The 13,541-nt window shown below is 48.9% G+C and overlaps 2 protein-coding genes across 3 annotated transcripts in view; one reads left to right on the forward strand and one right to left on the reverse strand.

The window, feature by feature from the left end:
• The window catches only part of LOC128124527 (free fatty acid receptor 4), a 92,508-nt gene that overhangs the window by 61,319 nt on the left and 17,648 nt on the right, over positions 1-13,541 (reverse strand). The window contains exon 3 of one of the 2 annotated variants that reach the window (XM_052760930.1): positions 8,654-11,561. The exons of the other annotated variant lie outside the window; for it this stretch is intronic. Within the exon in view, the coding sequence (XP_052616890.1) occupies positions 11,172-11,561 (390 nt within the window). The 3' untranslated portion in view covers positions 8,654-11,171. Of the gene's footprint in view, positions 1-8,653; positions 11,562-13,541 lie in introns of those variants that run through there. 2 annotated transcript variants of the gene reach the window in all.
• Rbp4 (retinol binding protein 4) lies at positions 103-8,531 on the forward strand. The gene is made up of 6 exons (XM_052760932.1): positions 103-241; positions 351-479; positions 566-702; positions 848-954; positions 6,303-6,515; positions 8,234-8,531. The coding sequence occupies exons 2-6, from the start codon at positions 369-371 to the stop codon at positions 8,269-8,271; spliced, it is 606 nt and encodes a 201-aa protein (XP_052616892.1). The 5' UTR covers positions 103-241; positions 351-368; the 3' UTR covers positions 8,272-8,531.

The following is a 13,541-nucleotide window of genomic DNA, read 5'->3' on the forward strand; positions in this document are numbered from 1 at the left end:
AGGCTGCCGGAGGGGCCCCGCGTGCGTTCGGGTGGTGAGTCAGGGCGCATTATGCAAGCCCGGCCGCCCCCCTCCCTCCCCGCTCCCCGCCCCCGGCACCTCCCCGCGGTCTTTCACCCCGCGTGGTTACGAAAGTGCGACCCCCCTCCCCCCGGAGCTATAAAGCGCGGACCAGCCGCTCGCCTCCCCGGCTCCACGCGCGCGCGAACGCGGCGGCCAGGCTTGCACGTGGCTCCTGCTGGTGAGTGGCCGCGCGCTCCCCCGGGGACCTGCGGGGCAGGGTGGGGAGGGATGGGGCGGCGGGCGGCGCGGTCCTCCTGCCTCGCGGTCACCCGGCGCCTGTCCCGCAGGGCGGACTCCTGCGCGAGATGGAGTGGGTGTGGGCGCTTGTGCTTCTGGCGGCGCTGGGAGGCGGCAGCGCCGAGCGCGACTGCAGGGTGAGCAGCTTCCGAGTCAAGGAGAACTTCGACAAGGCTCGTGTAGGTATCAGCCCGGGTCCCCCGATTCTTGCGGGCCGCCGGTGGAACCTAAACTCCACTCCCCAGCTCTCTCATTTCTTTCCCAGTTCTCTGGGTTATGGTACGCCATCGCCAAAAAGGACCCCGAGGGTCTCTTTTTGCAAGACAACATCATCGCTGAGTTTTCTGTGGACGAGAAGGGTCATATGAGCGCCACAGCCAAGGGCCGAGTCCGACTTCTGAGGTCAGTGGCCTCTGGTGGGCTGTGTGCAGCGTTCCAAGGTCCCTCCTGGCTGGGAGCCCAGCTTTCCTTGGGAAGGGAAAGGAGCACCTTGGATGGGGTAGAAGCCCTTTCCAGGCTTGGCTCAGGTTTCTCTTGGCTTTTGCAGCAACTGGGAAGTGTGCGCAGACATGGTGGGCACTTTCACAGACACTGAAGATCCTGCCAAGTTCAAGATGAAGTACTGGGGTGTAGCCTCCTTTCTCCAGCGAGGAAGTGAGTAGTGAGGGGGCATACATGGCCAAATCACTGCATTTCTATTCTGTGGCACCATTGGGAAGGGATGCAAGAGGCTGAACCCTCAGCCCTTTCTGAATTTAGGGGGTGTGGGATTAGAAGTGTCTGGATTCCCAGCCTAAAATACCTGGCCCAAGTTCAGAAGGACCTTTGGGCTTGTCGGGTGCTATTTTCGTGGTCACCCCACTGTGACCTCCTCCATACTGCCTCCCCACATCACCACTCCATTCTATCTCTTTGGGTGGAATCCCTGATTCCAGTGCGACAATCTGGAACATCAGGAGAGGTAGAGACCTATAACCAAAATGAAGGGACCATTGCGTATAGAATTGGGTCACAGTCCAGTGCCTTGCCTGTGAATTACCAGCCAGGCAGTGTTCTGGATACAATAGTGTCTCCTTTCATTAAATACCAAAGCTCATGTGCAAGGCAGGATTTGAGAACTCCCAGCAAGTTTCCCTAAACCTTAGGGTACTTTTTAGAACACACAATCTACACGTTCTGTAACCCCCACCCCACCCCACCCCATTTCACTTCAATTATAAATCTGAAAACTACTTGATAACTAAGGAATGATTTAGGGCAGGAAGAAATACCGTGAGATCTCAGAGAGGGAGAATTAACCCTAGGGTAGTGTGGGTCGCAACCCTTTGCAGAAGTGGGGGCAAATGACCTTTTCACAGGGGTCGCCTAAAATCATTGGAAAACACAGGTATTTACATTACGATTCATAACAGTAGCGAAATTACAGTTATGAAGTAGCAATGAAAATAATTTTATGGTTGGGGGTCACCACAGCATGGGGAACTGTAGTAGAGGGTTGCAGCATTAAGGTTGAGAACCACTGCCCTAGGGAAGAGGGGGGTAACCAGGATAAATTCTTCCTTAGTTCCCAAAAAGAAGCTGTGCAGTGTAATGGTTAAGCATATTCCTGAGGGCTGGAGTTGTAGTTCAGTGTTAGAGCAATTGCTTAACATGCACAAGGCTCTGGATTCCATCTCCAGACACACCCAGCATGTGCATACATGCATGTGCACGCACACACACACACACACACACACACACACACTACCTGAGTTCAGATACTAACTAGACTATCATCTATGGGACCCTGAGTTGTAACTTAACTTTTCTGTGCCTCAGTTTCCCCCTGTGCAAAGTAGAAGGAATCATACATAGCACCTCCATCATGGAGTTGTGAAGGTACAGTGTATGGGAATGCAGAAAGCACCTGGGAGAGAAAAATTCTGTGTTTGGTAGTTATGCTTCTTAGTGACCTCTTAAGTCAAGAAATCATAGCTTTATATTCTAGGTCTGGAGTGAGAGAACCCACATACATCTTTAAGTTCAAGTTTATTATTTTACAAGTGAAGAAATAAGTGTCCCAGGGGCACACACACACAGCTAACTGCTAGGACCTAGTGACACCTCTTAGCACAAATGATGTGAAGGAACATTACACCCCCCACCCCTGTTTTCTGAGCGTTTACAGACTCAGTTGAACTGTCTTGTATGCTTCTCTGGGGACCGTCTTCACAAACTCCATCCTCATTCCTGTGCTGATTTCCTTGCATGAATTTGGACAGGAGATTTGAAGGCCACTTAGAGAGGCCAAAATTCTGTCTCTCTCCTTGTCACATTCTACATCTTACCAAATGGATATATTTGTAATAAGGCAGGCTGAAAATAACTCAAGGCAAATGAAATGTAGTAAACCTCTGTAGTTGATGCTGGAGTTCCAGGAAAATTCTTGCCGTTCTGAATCCCTGTTGTAGATTAGAGAGCTAAAGACACAGTGGCTTGCCATGAGTTTGTCAGCTGGAGGAAATGAGGGGCAGACTCCCGGGTATTCTTCTGACTTTTTTCTTCTATAAATGGCCTGGGAGTCAAACCTGTTAGGCAAAAGCTCTGCCATTGAGTTACATCCTTCAGTGCTAGCAGATCGCTTTGGTCTGCTGCCCCCTCCCTTGGGCATGCTCTGGATTGGTCTCTTTCTCTCCTCCTGGTTCTACCAGCCTGGAATGAGACGTCTCAAGAGTGAAGGACGCTGGCATCAACCCATATTGGTTGAGTATAGTCTTCATGGTAGACTAGATTCTCTAAAATTTTATTTCCTTTGCAATCAAGTTGAGTTAAGGAATAGTTCCTATTTAATAAGATTGTTGAAAGAACTACTCACTGTAAAGCATGAAAGGGTTTAGCTTGGTGAATAATAAGGCCTTACTAAAGATTAGCTATGATCATTATTTTGTTATGCTCTCCCAAAAAAACATGAACTAAGACTTCTTCCTTGTCCCAAATAAAGTTTGCCACTCGCTTGGCAGAGGGATCCTTATTAATGTAGGAGCAACACAGGCTTGCACATCTGCATCAGTGTTTCTCAAAGTCACTGCCCCTAGGCCAACTTCAGCTAGAGCAGCTGCAGTGTTTTTTTTTTTTTTTTGCAAAGTACAGATTTCTGGGTCCAAACTAGACTTACTGAACCAGAAACTCTTCCAGGTGCAGTCTTTTTGAATCTCCATTTCCAATAGGCTCCTTTTGTGAGTTCCTTCTGCACAATGAAGTTTGAGAATTCCGTGGGCTAGATAATTCAAGCCATGGAGGCCTCAGACTTCGTTCCCTTACCCAGGCTGCTGGGTTATTGGGATAATTCGTTGGAAATAGACTAGACTCTGTCTCCTGGCTGGTTTAGTTGGATCCTTAGGCCTGAGAATCATAGGGAGCTACTCATGTCGGGGACACAGGTCTAGGGAGCCAAGTGGACATTTTCTAGGACCATAGCAGTGAGAACAGTGAGTGACAGGTTTCCAAAGAAAGCCAACCACCAAGACAGTTCCCTCTGTTCAGCATTTGAAACCAGGCAATTCTAAGCTCTCAACCTATCTATTCAGTACAGTGTAGACACAGCCATAGTGTGACGTCTATTCTGGGGTATTGGAGGGGAGTCAAGGACTGCCAGCCATAGTCTCTGCCTTAAGCATTCTCTCCAGAGTCTACCGTGTGAAGTTAGCTGAAGTCTGGAAAGACTTTGGGGGTGTCTATTTCTCAGAGAAACCCTTCCTAGCTACAGGAGAGAAGGCTGGAGGGCTGAGTTCATTTTTTTAAGCTGTGCCCTGGCAGATCTCGCAGATCCTCTTAGGAGGGAGTATCTGGCGAAGGCTGTTAGGATGCTTCATTATTGAACTATTCTGCCAAAAAGAACCTGGAGATAAACCAAACCAACTCAGGCCTTCTTCTAAGTCAAAAGGATGCTAAAATCAGGCATTGAAAGTTAGCTCTATGTCATATTTGATGTTCTAGCAACAAGTTGGGAGTAAAATTGTTAAGCTGCAAGTGTCCCGGGCTAAGAGCCACCTGGACCATGAGTTGAGGTACTACTTGAAGCATGAGTGCCTTTGTGTCTGAGGCAGGCTCCTGGATGCCCTTCATGACACATTGATCCCATGACTTCATCCAGAGGTGGGGAGATTCTGCCCCGATGCTCAGGAGCCTGGGGAGGGTGGAGCCTGTGATAAGGGGTGACCCAGTAGCAACCATGTGGCTTCTGTTCATGCTCCATCTACTGAGGAACTTCGTGGTCATTGCCTAGCAGATCAGTTGTGGGCCAGGAACACTTCCAAGCCAGGCCTCTGAAAGCCTGGAAGATACAGGAGTGGCATACAGGGGGAGCAGAAGAGGAGGGCTTCACATCCTCTCCTGTGCGGTACTCCTGTGGGTCTGGGTTTAGGCTGAGCCGGCTTCCAGGGTGGTATCTCAAGGGTTCTTAGAGAGGCATACCCACTGGTGACTTACAGTGGAGACTTGAGTGGCCTCATACCCTGTGATGTTTGGACATCTGGGCCTCTCTGCCTTCCTCCAACATGAAGGCCGACATGGGCAGATGGTGCCTTGCTTTAAGACCCGGGTGTGAGAGATAAAATGCCTGTTTGTCCTTGTCCCTTCCACCCCCAATCTACCTAGTTTCTGGAGACACTGGTGGAGGTTAGGTGTGCAAACTCTGGCAGTGTGCTCTCCTGCTGAACACCAACCCTACCCTGCATGCTGGTCCCGCTGGAATTACTTCTTTTTTTCTGTGCCTCTGTCTCCCTATCTGTAATATGGAGTTACGCTGTATGATTTTGAATAAATGCAAGAAATAACCCCCCAAATACGGAAATTTTCTTGAAGTAACTGGTTCCAGCCTTGGTTAATAGTCAGAAAGACAGCTAAACTGAAATGCAGCACTGTTACCTGTACATAGGGCTTTTGATAAACAAATCTCTGTTCTTTTTCTGTGCCACTCACACATGAGTATTCTTACTAATATATTTCCTGTTCTGCCTTGGTTGATCTTTTAATCACTTACTGTATGTTGCCTCTACACTACTTAGACCCCAGCCTTGAGGAATGAATATGATCTGCGTTTTTCAAGGGCTCTGCTCTGCCAGGAGAGTCATGAAAAGAACAGTTTCTCCCTGCTCCCCAGTGTGTGTACGCTTGCACAGTATACATGTGAGTGTGTGCGGAGCCCAGAGCGGAGCATTGGGTATCAGAACTCCGGTTGACAGCCTTACTCCTTTGAGACAGCCTTCCACGGACCAGACGCTTGCTGTTCCTGCCAGTTGGCTTCCTTGCCAATGACCTCTCAGGATCCGCCTGTCTGTGCCTCCCACTCTGGGTTTTCAGGCCCACACAGCCATGCCTGGCATCTTACATGGGTTCTGGGAACTGGAACTCAGGTCCTTATGCGTGCAGAGCAAGCATTACTACCCACTGAGTCATCTGCTCATCCCGCCCCCCAAATACAAAGGAGTATTTGAAGCTGGATAATAAGCATCTTTTGCCCCCAGGCACCCCACTTGTCAACCTGGGGAAGCGAATAGGGTTCCTAAGTATGAATAAGGGTAGAGCATGAAAATCTATTATCATCCGATTGGCGTCGTCTATCCCACTGAAGTAGGAGAACATTTGGGCTAAGTGGGATGGTGGGAGGTAGATTCTGCAGGGCATTGAAAAAGTTGTGACCTGTAGTTGAGGATGACATAAGTTAAGGGCCATCAGGCATTAGACAGAGACACATGTTATTGGAGGGTAGGTAGGGAAGACAGCAGTTCATCTTCAGTGGTCCCTTAGAAAACTGTTGTGCTACCTGTTATTAAGGAGTCCTTGACATGAACAAGGTGCCCTCTGTGCCAAGACTCATTTCTGTAGAGGAGAGCAAGATCCCTTCTCATTTGTCCAGTTGTACAAAAGCTGTCCGGGGTCTCTGTAGCCTCCACTCACTAAGGAAAGGCAGCCAGTTCCACGGAGTCAGGCCTCCGGGCCCTCTGTGGCTCTCTGACTTACAGACGATGACCACTGGATCATCGATACGGACTACGACACCTTCGCGCTGCAGTACTCCTGCCGCCTGCAGAATCTGGACGGCACCTGTGCGGACAGCTACTCCTTCGTGTTTTCCCGTGACCCCAACGGCCTGAGCCCGGAGACGCGGAGGCTGGTGAGACAGCGGCAGGAGGAACTGTGCCTAGAAAGGCAGTACCGGTGGATCGAGCACAATGGTGAGCAGCTCTTCCTGAGGGGCTGGGCAGGGCTGGGCCGATCGGCGGGCACTGCGTCTGTGCAAGAGGGTAATCTGAGGAGCCTCCTTTGGACAGAGTCCTGGCCCTTCTTAACTAAATCTTCCCCAGGGCTTTGTCATTAGACACACGGAGAAGGGACCAAAGGCACTTTTTCCCCAAACTCTGGCACTTTCAATAAGCAAAACTTATCAGGGCCGCTCTCTTTCCTTACAGTTTGCTACCCCATGCCATTTTGCTCCCGATGCCACAATCCTTAGAAACTGTTCTGCGGGAATTAGAGTCGTTGGTGATGAAGTGTCCCTAGGAAAGAACTGGATGGGACACACAGCCATTTTATACCAAGCCGTAAACAAAAAACATCAGTGTAGCCAGTTCTGAAAAGACTGGTGCCTGCAGCGTTCTTTATTCTTTACCAAACCAAGTGTCTCTCACTGGGTTTGCACTCAGGTTTCTTGGGGAGAGCCCCTGGGCTAACAGTGGGATAGTTTAATAGCTATTGTACTTAACTGATCCTAATGTAAAACTCAGAAGCGCCGGGCGGTGGTGGCGCACGCCTTTAATCCCAGCACTCGGGAGGCAGAGGCAGGCGGATCTCTGTGAGTTTGAGGCCAGCCTGGGCTACAGAGTGAGTTCCAGGACAGGCTCCAGAGCTACACAGAGAAACCCTGTCTCGAAAAACAAAAAACAAAACAAAACAAAAACAACAACAAAACACAAAACCTTGGAAGCATGGTGAAGATGTGTGCTCTCCGTTTTGAACTGATGTGCACTCACTGCTACGGGTGGGCGCTTGGGCCTCAAAATCCAAAAAGGGTCACGCCAAAATGTAGGAAAAGAATGTTGTTCTTGGGCATCTCAGTGATCCAGTATACCAACAATGTGAGCTCAGAGACATACATAGATATCGAAGTGCCACCCTGGGGTGGTGGGGAGGCTGAAGGTGGGGCTAGTGAAGGATTATGTCACCTCTAAGCACTACACTGAGCCTTTCGCCTAAGTCACCTCAGTTAACCCTTGGACATTCTTTCCTTTTCTCTTTTTTTTTTCTTGTTTGTTTTTTTGTTTGTTTGTTTTTGTTTTGTTCAAGACATGGTTTCTCAGTGTAGCCTTGGCTGTCCTGGAACTTGCTCTGTAGACCAGGCTGGCCTCGAACTCACAGAGATCCGCCTGCCTCTGCCTCCCAATCTTGGACACGCTTTATAAAGTAAAAATATTAGCTCTACATATTTTACCAATGGGAAACATGAAGGCTAAGAAAGGCTAAGTACATTGCGTAAGGTCTCCAGTAGATAGCTAAGTTGAATGCAAACTCAGGCTTTTGTCACTCCTGAAGTCCCTTGTGGTGCCTCCTGTTGACATAGAGCAGGGACATCATGAAGACCTGGAAGCTGCAACAGTGAGCTAAGGTCAGGCTGGTGTGGCCCTCGTGTCCCACGGTAGGAGGATGGGCTTCAAGGCACTCAGAGATGTGGTGAGGTCGGGATAAACGGAAACGGATTCATACCACAGGCCCTGTGCCCTATGCTGCTCCCTGGAGAACCGGAAGAGCTTCAGTGTCACTGTGAGAGAATTGGTGACGTTCAGCCACACAGAAGCATCTGAATGGCTGCTGGCTCGAAGGCCGCCTGGGTGTTCATCTATATACAAAAGCACTGTCCACCTCTCTGTCATTCATGGTTTGATTTTCTGTATTTCAGGCTACTGCCAAAGCAGACCCTCAAGAAACAGTTTGTAGCAACATCAAGGATGCGAAGCTTCATTTGACACCTTCTGATTAACTCTCATCCAGTCTTCATCTCTATTTATCTTAGAAGTTTAGTTTCCCACCTCTCCTTACCTTCTCTAGATGGACATTAAACTGTCATCGTTGGGATAAAAATATGCGTGGGAATGACTGAATCTGTTCACACAAATGTATAGCTTACTGAAGTTCCCAGAGAGACCGTTTGAGGCTTGGGATTCTAGACTCGATTTATTAAACATGTAGTCACCATCTTCCTATGAGTTGAAGACTTACTTGTGGTCCGGTTACAGGCTGTGCAGGGTTGCACTTTTAGATGCCAAGACATTCTCTCTTCCCACTCTCCGTGACCTTTGACCTGATCTAGACATCCCTGACCTCCATATAAGAGACTGGCTCCTAACATCCTGAGAAAAGCTTTCCTCATTAATCCAGGAAGGCCTTAACAGCAGCACTACCAAGGAACTGAAACCCAGAGGAAGTAAGTGTGACCAGGCCATCAAACCCAAGGCTGTCAGCCCAGGGCCCCCGAGGTGAGCAGGACAGAAGGCTCACCTCTGTCCAGAGCTAGGAGGCTGCGAAACGTGGGTCAGAGTGATCTAGGAAAGCCCGATTTTCACTGCTTCTAGGCTGATTCGTTTTGTATTGCAGATGGGGCCAAAACTGAAGAGCAGACAGCCTTGGTACCAGAGGACCTTGGTTTTAAGTCTAAGCCAGTTCAGAGCTGTGAGATTTGGGGCTGATGGTGTGGCCTCTTTCATTAAACTTGGGGAAGCCATCAATCCCTGCCTGTCGGGACAGAGTGAGAGCCAATACAATGTCTGTGGGCACGCAAAGGAGCTGTTAGGACAGCAGGACATCTGTGAAGTGTATTGGAGGTGGGGGTGCCGACGTTTCTAAGGACCATGGGGAGGTCCCACCAAATGCCCATGTGCCTTGTTCTCCAGCAAAGGCAGAGGAAACAAGCAGCCGTGCATGAGAAAAGCCCAGCTTTTTACTCCCATAGAGCAAGCTGGCAGAGCCTGGCTCCTCAGCTTCAGTTTGACACCACAGACCTGAGATACTCACGTACCCCTTCAAAACAGAGCATCCCCCAAATCTATTAGCCAGATAGGAACAAAGACATCTGTTACTTTGTTCTTAATGTCACGATCACCATAAATCTTACCTCAGACCTGCCTGTTGGCATCTCCTGGGGCTCAGTCTTTGACTCTGGCGTCTTTCCTTTCTGCATCTTCTCGGAGACTGTTTCGTAAAACCATGGGTCCTGACACACATCTGTATTTCCCAACAACACTGTATTGCCAGGCCCAATTCTGTGTCTCTTCCTCCAGTGGCCTAGTCTATGGCTGTCTCGCTGGGATCTCAAGCGTATGCTCCAGATGGAACCCCATTTGTTTCCCAGTCTTCCTCAGTTTGGTCGCCTGCCCACTGTCTAACCAATGCCAGGCTGAAAGTCCAGGAGGCACCCTGGAATGCTGTCTTCCCTCGTCTCCATCCTCCATGAGTAAACTGTTCTCCCACCTTCCCAGGCATGGCCCGGGATTAGTTCACACGGTCCTTCACTAATGCCACACACCTTCAAGGTCCCATCACCTTTTCCTCCTTCAGGCAACCACACACTTGCTCTTCATTTTTATTCTTGCTCCTTAAAGCCTCTGCCTTGCAGAGTAGCCAGAGGAAAAGTCCTCATTGTTCAGGTCTCCCATTGCAAACCTCCAGTGCTGCCCACCGAACCCCGAGTGAACTTCTTCTGCTGGCCTGCCAGGCCTTCCCTGACCTAGCCCTGGAACTTCATTGCATCCATGATGGGCTCCAGGGGAGCACCTCTCTCTCTCCTAGCATCAAGTACAAAGAAGGCTCAGTCAACAGTTTGCAGCTCCTGGACCACACAGCTCAGCAGCCTCTCTCTTCCTGCAAAGGTCCTTCCTCTGGATCCACGTGACTGCTTCTTTCTTGCCTTTAGCCTTTCAACTCAACTGTTGCTCCTGTTTTTCCTGAACCCACCCTTACCCCATGTAAATAACCATCACCCCACAGCACCCTGACCTACCCCTACGCCATATATATAACCCTCACCCCACAGCACCCTGTCCTACTTTCTCCAGGGTGCTTATGCACTCTGGGGTGCTCTATTTTGCATTGACTCCTGTTTGGCATTCATTGGCCCCCACCCCATGAAAAGGCGAGCTCCCTGAGAACAGAGCCAGGGCTCTCGGCTTTACCACTGGATTCCTGGCACAAAAAACATTGCACAGCCACAGCAGGTGTTTCCAAGGCCTCTGATGGATAGATAGAGTAATAAAGCAACCACGTGACCTCCCTCTCCAGCATCAGGGTCCATCATCCCTTCTTTGAGTCTACAGTGCTGCTTCTACTATTTTTTTTTTTTAATATACTAGGGATTGACCCCAGGGCCACATGCTTGCTAGGCAAGCATACTACCATTGAGCCATGTCTCCTGCCCATTTTTAATGCATGGGGGGGGAGCCACGTCTAATTGTTCCTTGGAAATTCCTTAAGCAGTCTTGACATGAATGAATAAATGGTCTCAAGACCTTATGTGCCCAAGGTGGGGACTTAGGGTGGCCATGACCTTTTACTGAGAAACCTGAGCCCTGAATCAGCTCCAAGGTTTGTTTCAGCAAACCACAAGGTACAGCTTTATATGTAGGAACAGTTATAAATAAAAATTTATTAACTCAATCATATTACAAACACACTAAAAAAGTTCATAAAAAGGAACCCATAGAAAGTTTTAAGGAAAAATATTTTTATACTGAGTGATTTGCTGGCCCTGTAGATGTGTGCTGTTGGGAGCTGGATTTCTTAAAGCAGGGTGCACCGGTGACTTCCCCTTTACACGCACACAGAGGTTCACCTGCCTCCACTAGTTAGCTGGAGATAACAGACAAGTCATTTCGCCTGACAGAGGTGTCTGTAAAAATGGCTCCCTTCTCTCGGAAAAAGCAGCAGCAAAAAATCTTCCTCCAGTCGTTCCTGAACAGTGACATGTTGTACAGAATGGGGTTTAGGGCGGAGTTGGCGAACGTGAAGGCCACCACCCAGAAGAAGAGGGACGGCCAGATGACGAGGTCCTGCCTGAAGTTCTGGATCAAGAGGAGGAGGATGGTAATGATGATGGGACTCCACATGATGAAGAAGGAGACCATGAGCAGAAAGAGGGTGCGGAAGAGCCGGTAGTCCTGCTGGGACACTCGGAGCTGGTGGCTCTCGGAGTAGGCCAGGCTCAACGTGAGCCTCTTCCTTGATGCCTTCGTGATCTGCAGGAAACACAAAACACTGGAGCTACAGGTCACTGTGGGCGTCAGGGGTCCCCTGCTGGTTGGGTTTTGTTTTGTGGTACTGGGGACCGAAGCCCAGGTGGATTGGGGTGGGATTAGAGAGGGCGACTAGCGGGGCACTTCTAACCAGAAATGTGAAGGACATTGTGTCTACTGGCCTGATGTACCAGTCTGTTACCTCTGTCCTGAGGGAAGAGAGCCAGTCGGATGGGTCTTAACCATGTGAGTGGTCCTTACTAACTTCAGTTGCTGGGACTGGCCCAGGCCCAGTCTCTCTTAGCCACATTACCAGTTCTGTAGGATGGGGTGTGGGGCCTATTCTCCTAAAACCTGCATCTCCAGAGAGGAAGTGATTTTAAAGTCATCAGCATCATTCACAATTTGGGCAAGTTTAACTCATCAAAATGGCTTAAAATGTTCTCCTTACAATTCTTTTAGTTCCCTAATTGAAGGATAGAGGCTTAACTATCGTATGATTACGTGATTGCTTCTCATTCTCCGGGGCATTTAGAGCCACCTGTTTGTGATAGAGACAAGGACAGCAGGTGCCCAGTGAACTGACTGGAACCCTCTCAACGTGCCTGACAACCAGAACACCAGGATGCGAGCAATCAGGCTGGCGGCGCTTTCCTGTTGCTCCCCGCCCCGCCCCCCCCATCCCGTCCCCCGGCCACGTGCTAGGCATTTATTTCATCATCTGTCACTTTTAATCCTCACATAGCCTCTGTGTGTTCACACCACTGTTGTTCTTGCAAATTGATTCTCAGGAAATGTAAGTTGTTGACTGAAAGTCATTTCTCAGCTACTAAATAGTAACAGCCCCCACCTGTGAAAATGGAGCTGCCTAGGGGTTCCGGTACTACTCAGGACCTGCCTACTCCACTGGGCAGGAGTCTGACAGTGGCTGTAATAAACAAAGCAGTTAACTCACAGCCAAACGCATTAAGAGATTTATTAGTATTATTATTATTATTTAACATGCTGCTTTTCCTCTTCACTCTACAGTCCCCACAATTTGTACAATCAGGAAGAAAATGAGGCATTGTAATAAAATGTGAGTCCTTCCTTGCTTCCCATCCCACATTAGACAGCAAGGCTAGTCAGCACCTAGCCAGGGTTTCACATGTCTCTGACTTTGGTGGAATGCCTCTTGTGCTTTTGTGAAGTGCTCCGTTACCTTCTGGGGATTAATTCTCACCCTCAAAACAAGCCCAGGGACAGGGAGGTCTTGGGGTTCTTCCACTTTGGGAGCCCCACACAGAGATGTCCTTGTGCTTCTTCACCCTGGCATATTGCCAACTGGGAGGGGGGGCCAGTGCTCATGAGAATGTGTTCCGTGACCACTGGGAACTTGGCAAAACACAAAATGACTGTGAACAAAAGTTCCTGGAAAGAATTATACCTGCCACTACCCCTTCTACAAGGCTGATTATCCAACTAAAACAGTAGTGATTGCAGAGGGATTGGAGTGCTGCAGATCCAGAGCCCAGTTAAAATTTATCATTGGCCACTTGGAGCCCCTTTGAATAGTTATTCCACACCTACTTCTGTGTCTGGCCTAATGTCTTTGGGGCCGACAGGTGCAACCATTTATAATGTATTTACTCAACAGACCAGTTGCTTGCACCAACCAAAAGGCTAAGAATGTCACTGGACGACCTCTGAGGTCTACGGCGGAGGTTTCCTTGTTTGACTGTAACTCACCCACCTGATGCTCCCACTAAACGTATTTGAAAACCATCTTGATTTATGTCTTTCTTTTTTCTGTCACTATAAAAAAATAAATAAATAAAAATAAAAAATAAAATGAAATTAACCTTCGTGAAACAGTTACCACTTTGGAGCATGGAATTTGAGGTAGATTGACTCTGTGCTCCTGGGCCATGGCCACTCATATTTGGCTCCAGAATAAATGATGTCTTAAACTCTTTAAGCTGAGAGTTGTGTTTTTTAGATGTC

The sequence above is a fragment of the Peromyscus californicus genome, unplaced genomic scaffold, assembly GCF_007827085.1.
Source record: "Peromyscus californicus insignis strain IS unplaced genomic scaffold, ASM782708v3 Scaffold_4__1_contigs__length_199733344, whole genome shotgun sequence".
Classification (NCBI taxonomy): Eukaryota; Metazoa; Chordata; class Mammalia; order Rodentia; family Cricetidae; genus Peromyscus; species Peromyscus californicus.

Excerpts from the sequence above, each read along its gene's own strand:
- Rbp4 (XM_052760932.1), top strand. The coding sequence starts at position 369 with ATGGAGTGGGTGTGGGCGCTTGTGCTTCTGGCGGCGCTGGGAGGCGGC. Across the intron at positions 703-847 it reads GGCCGAGTCCGACTTCTGAG|CAACTGGGAAGTGTGCGCAG; the intron begins GTCAGTGGCCTC and ends TGGCTTTTGCAG. Across the intron at positions 955-6,302 it reads CTCCTTTCTCCAGCGAGGAA|ACGATGACCACTGGATCATC; the intron begins GTGAGTAGTGAG and ends TCTGACTTACAG.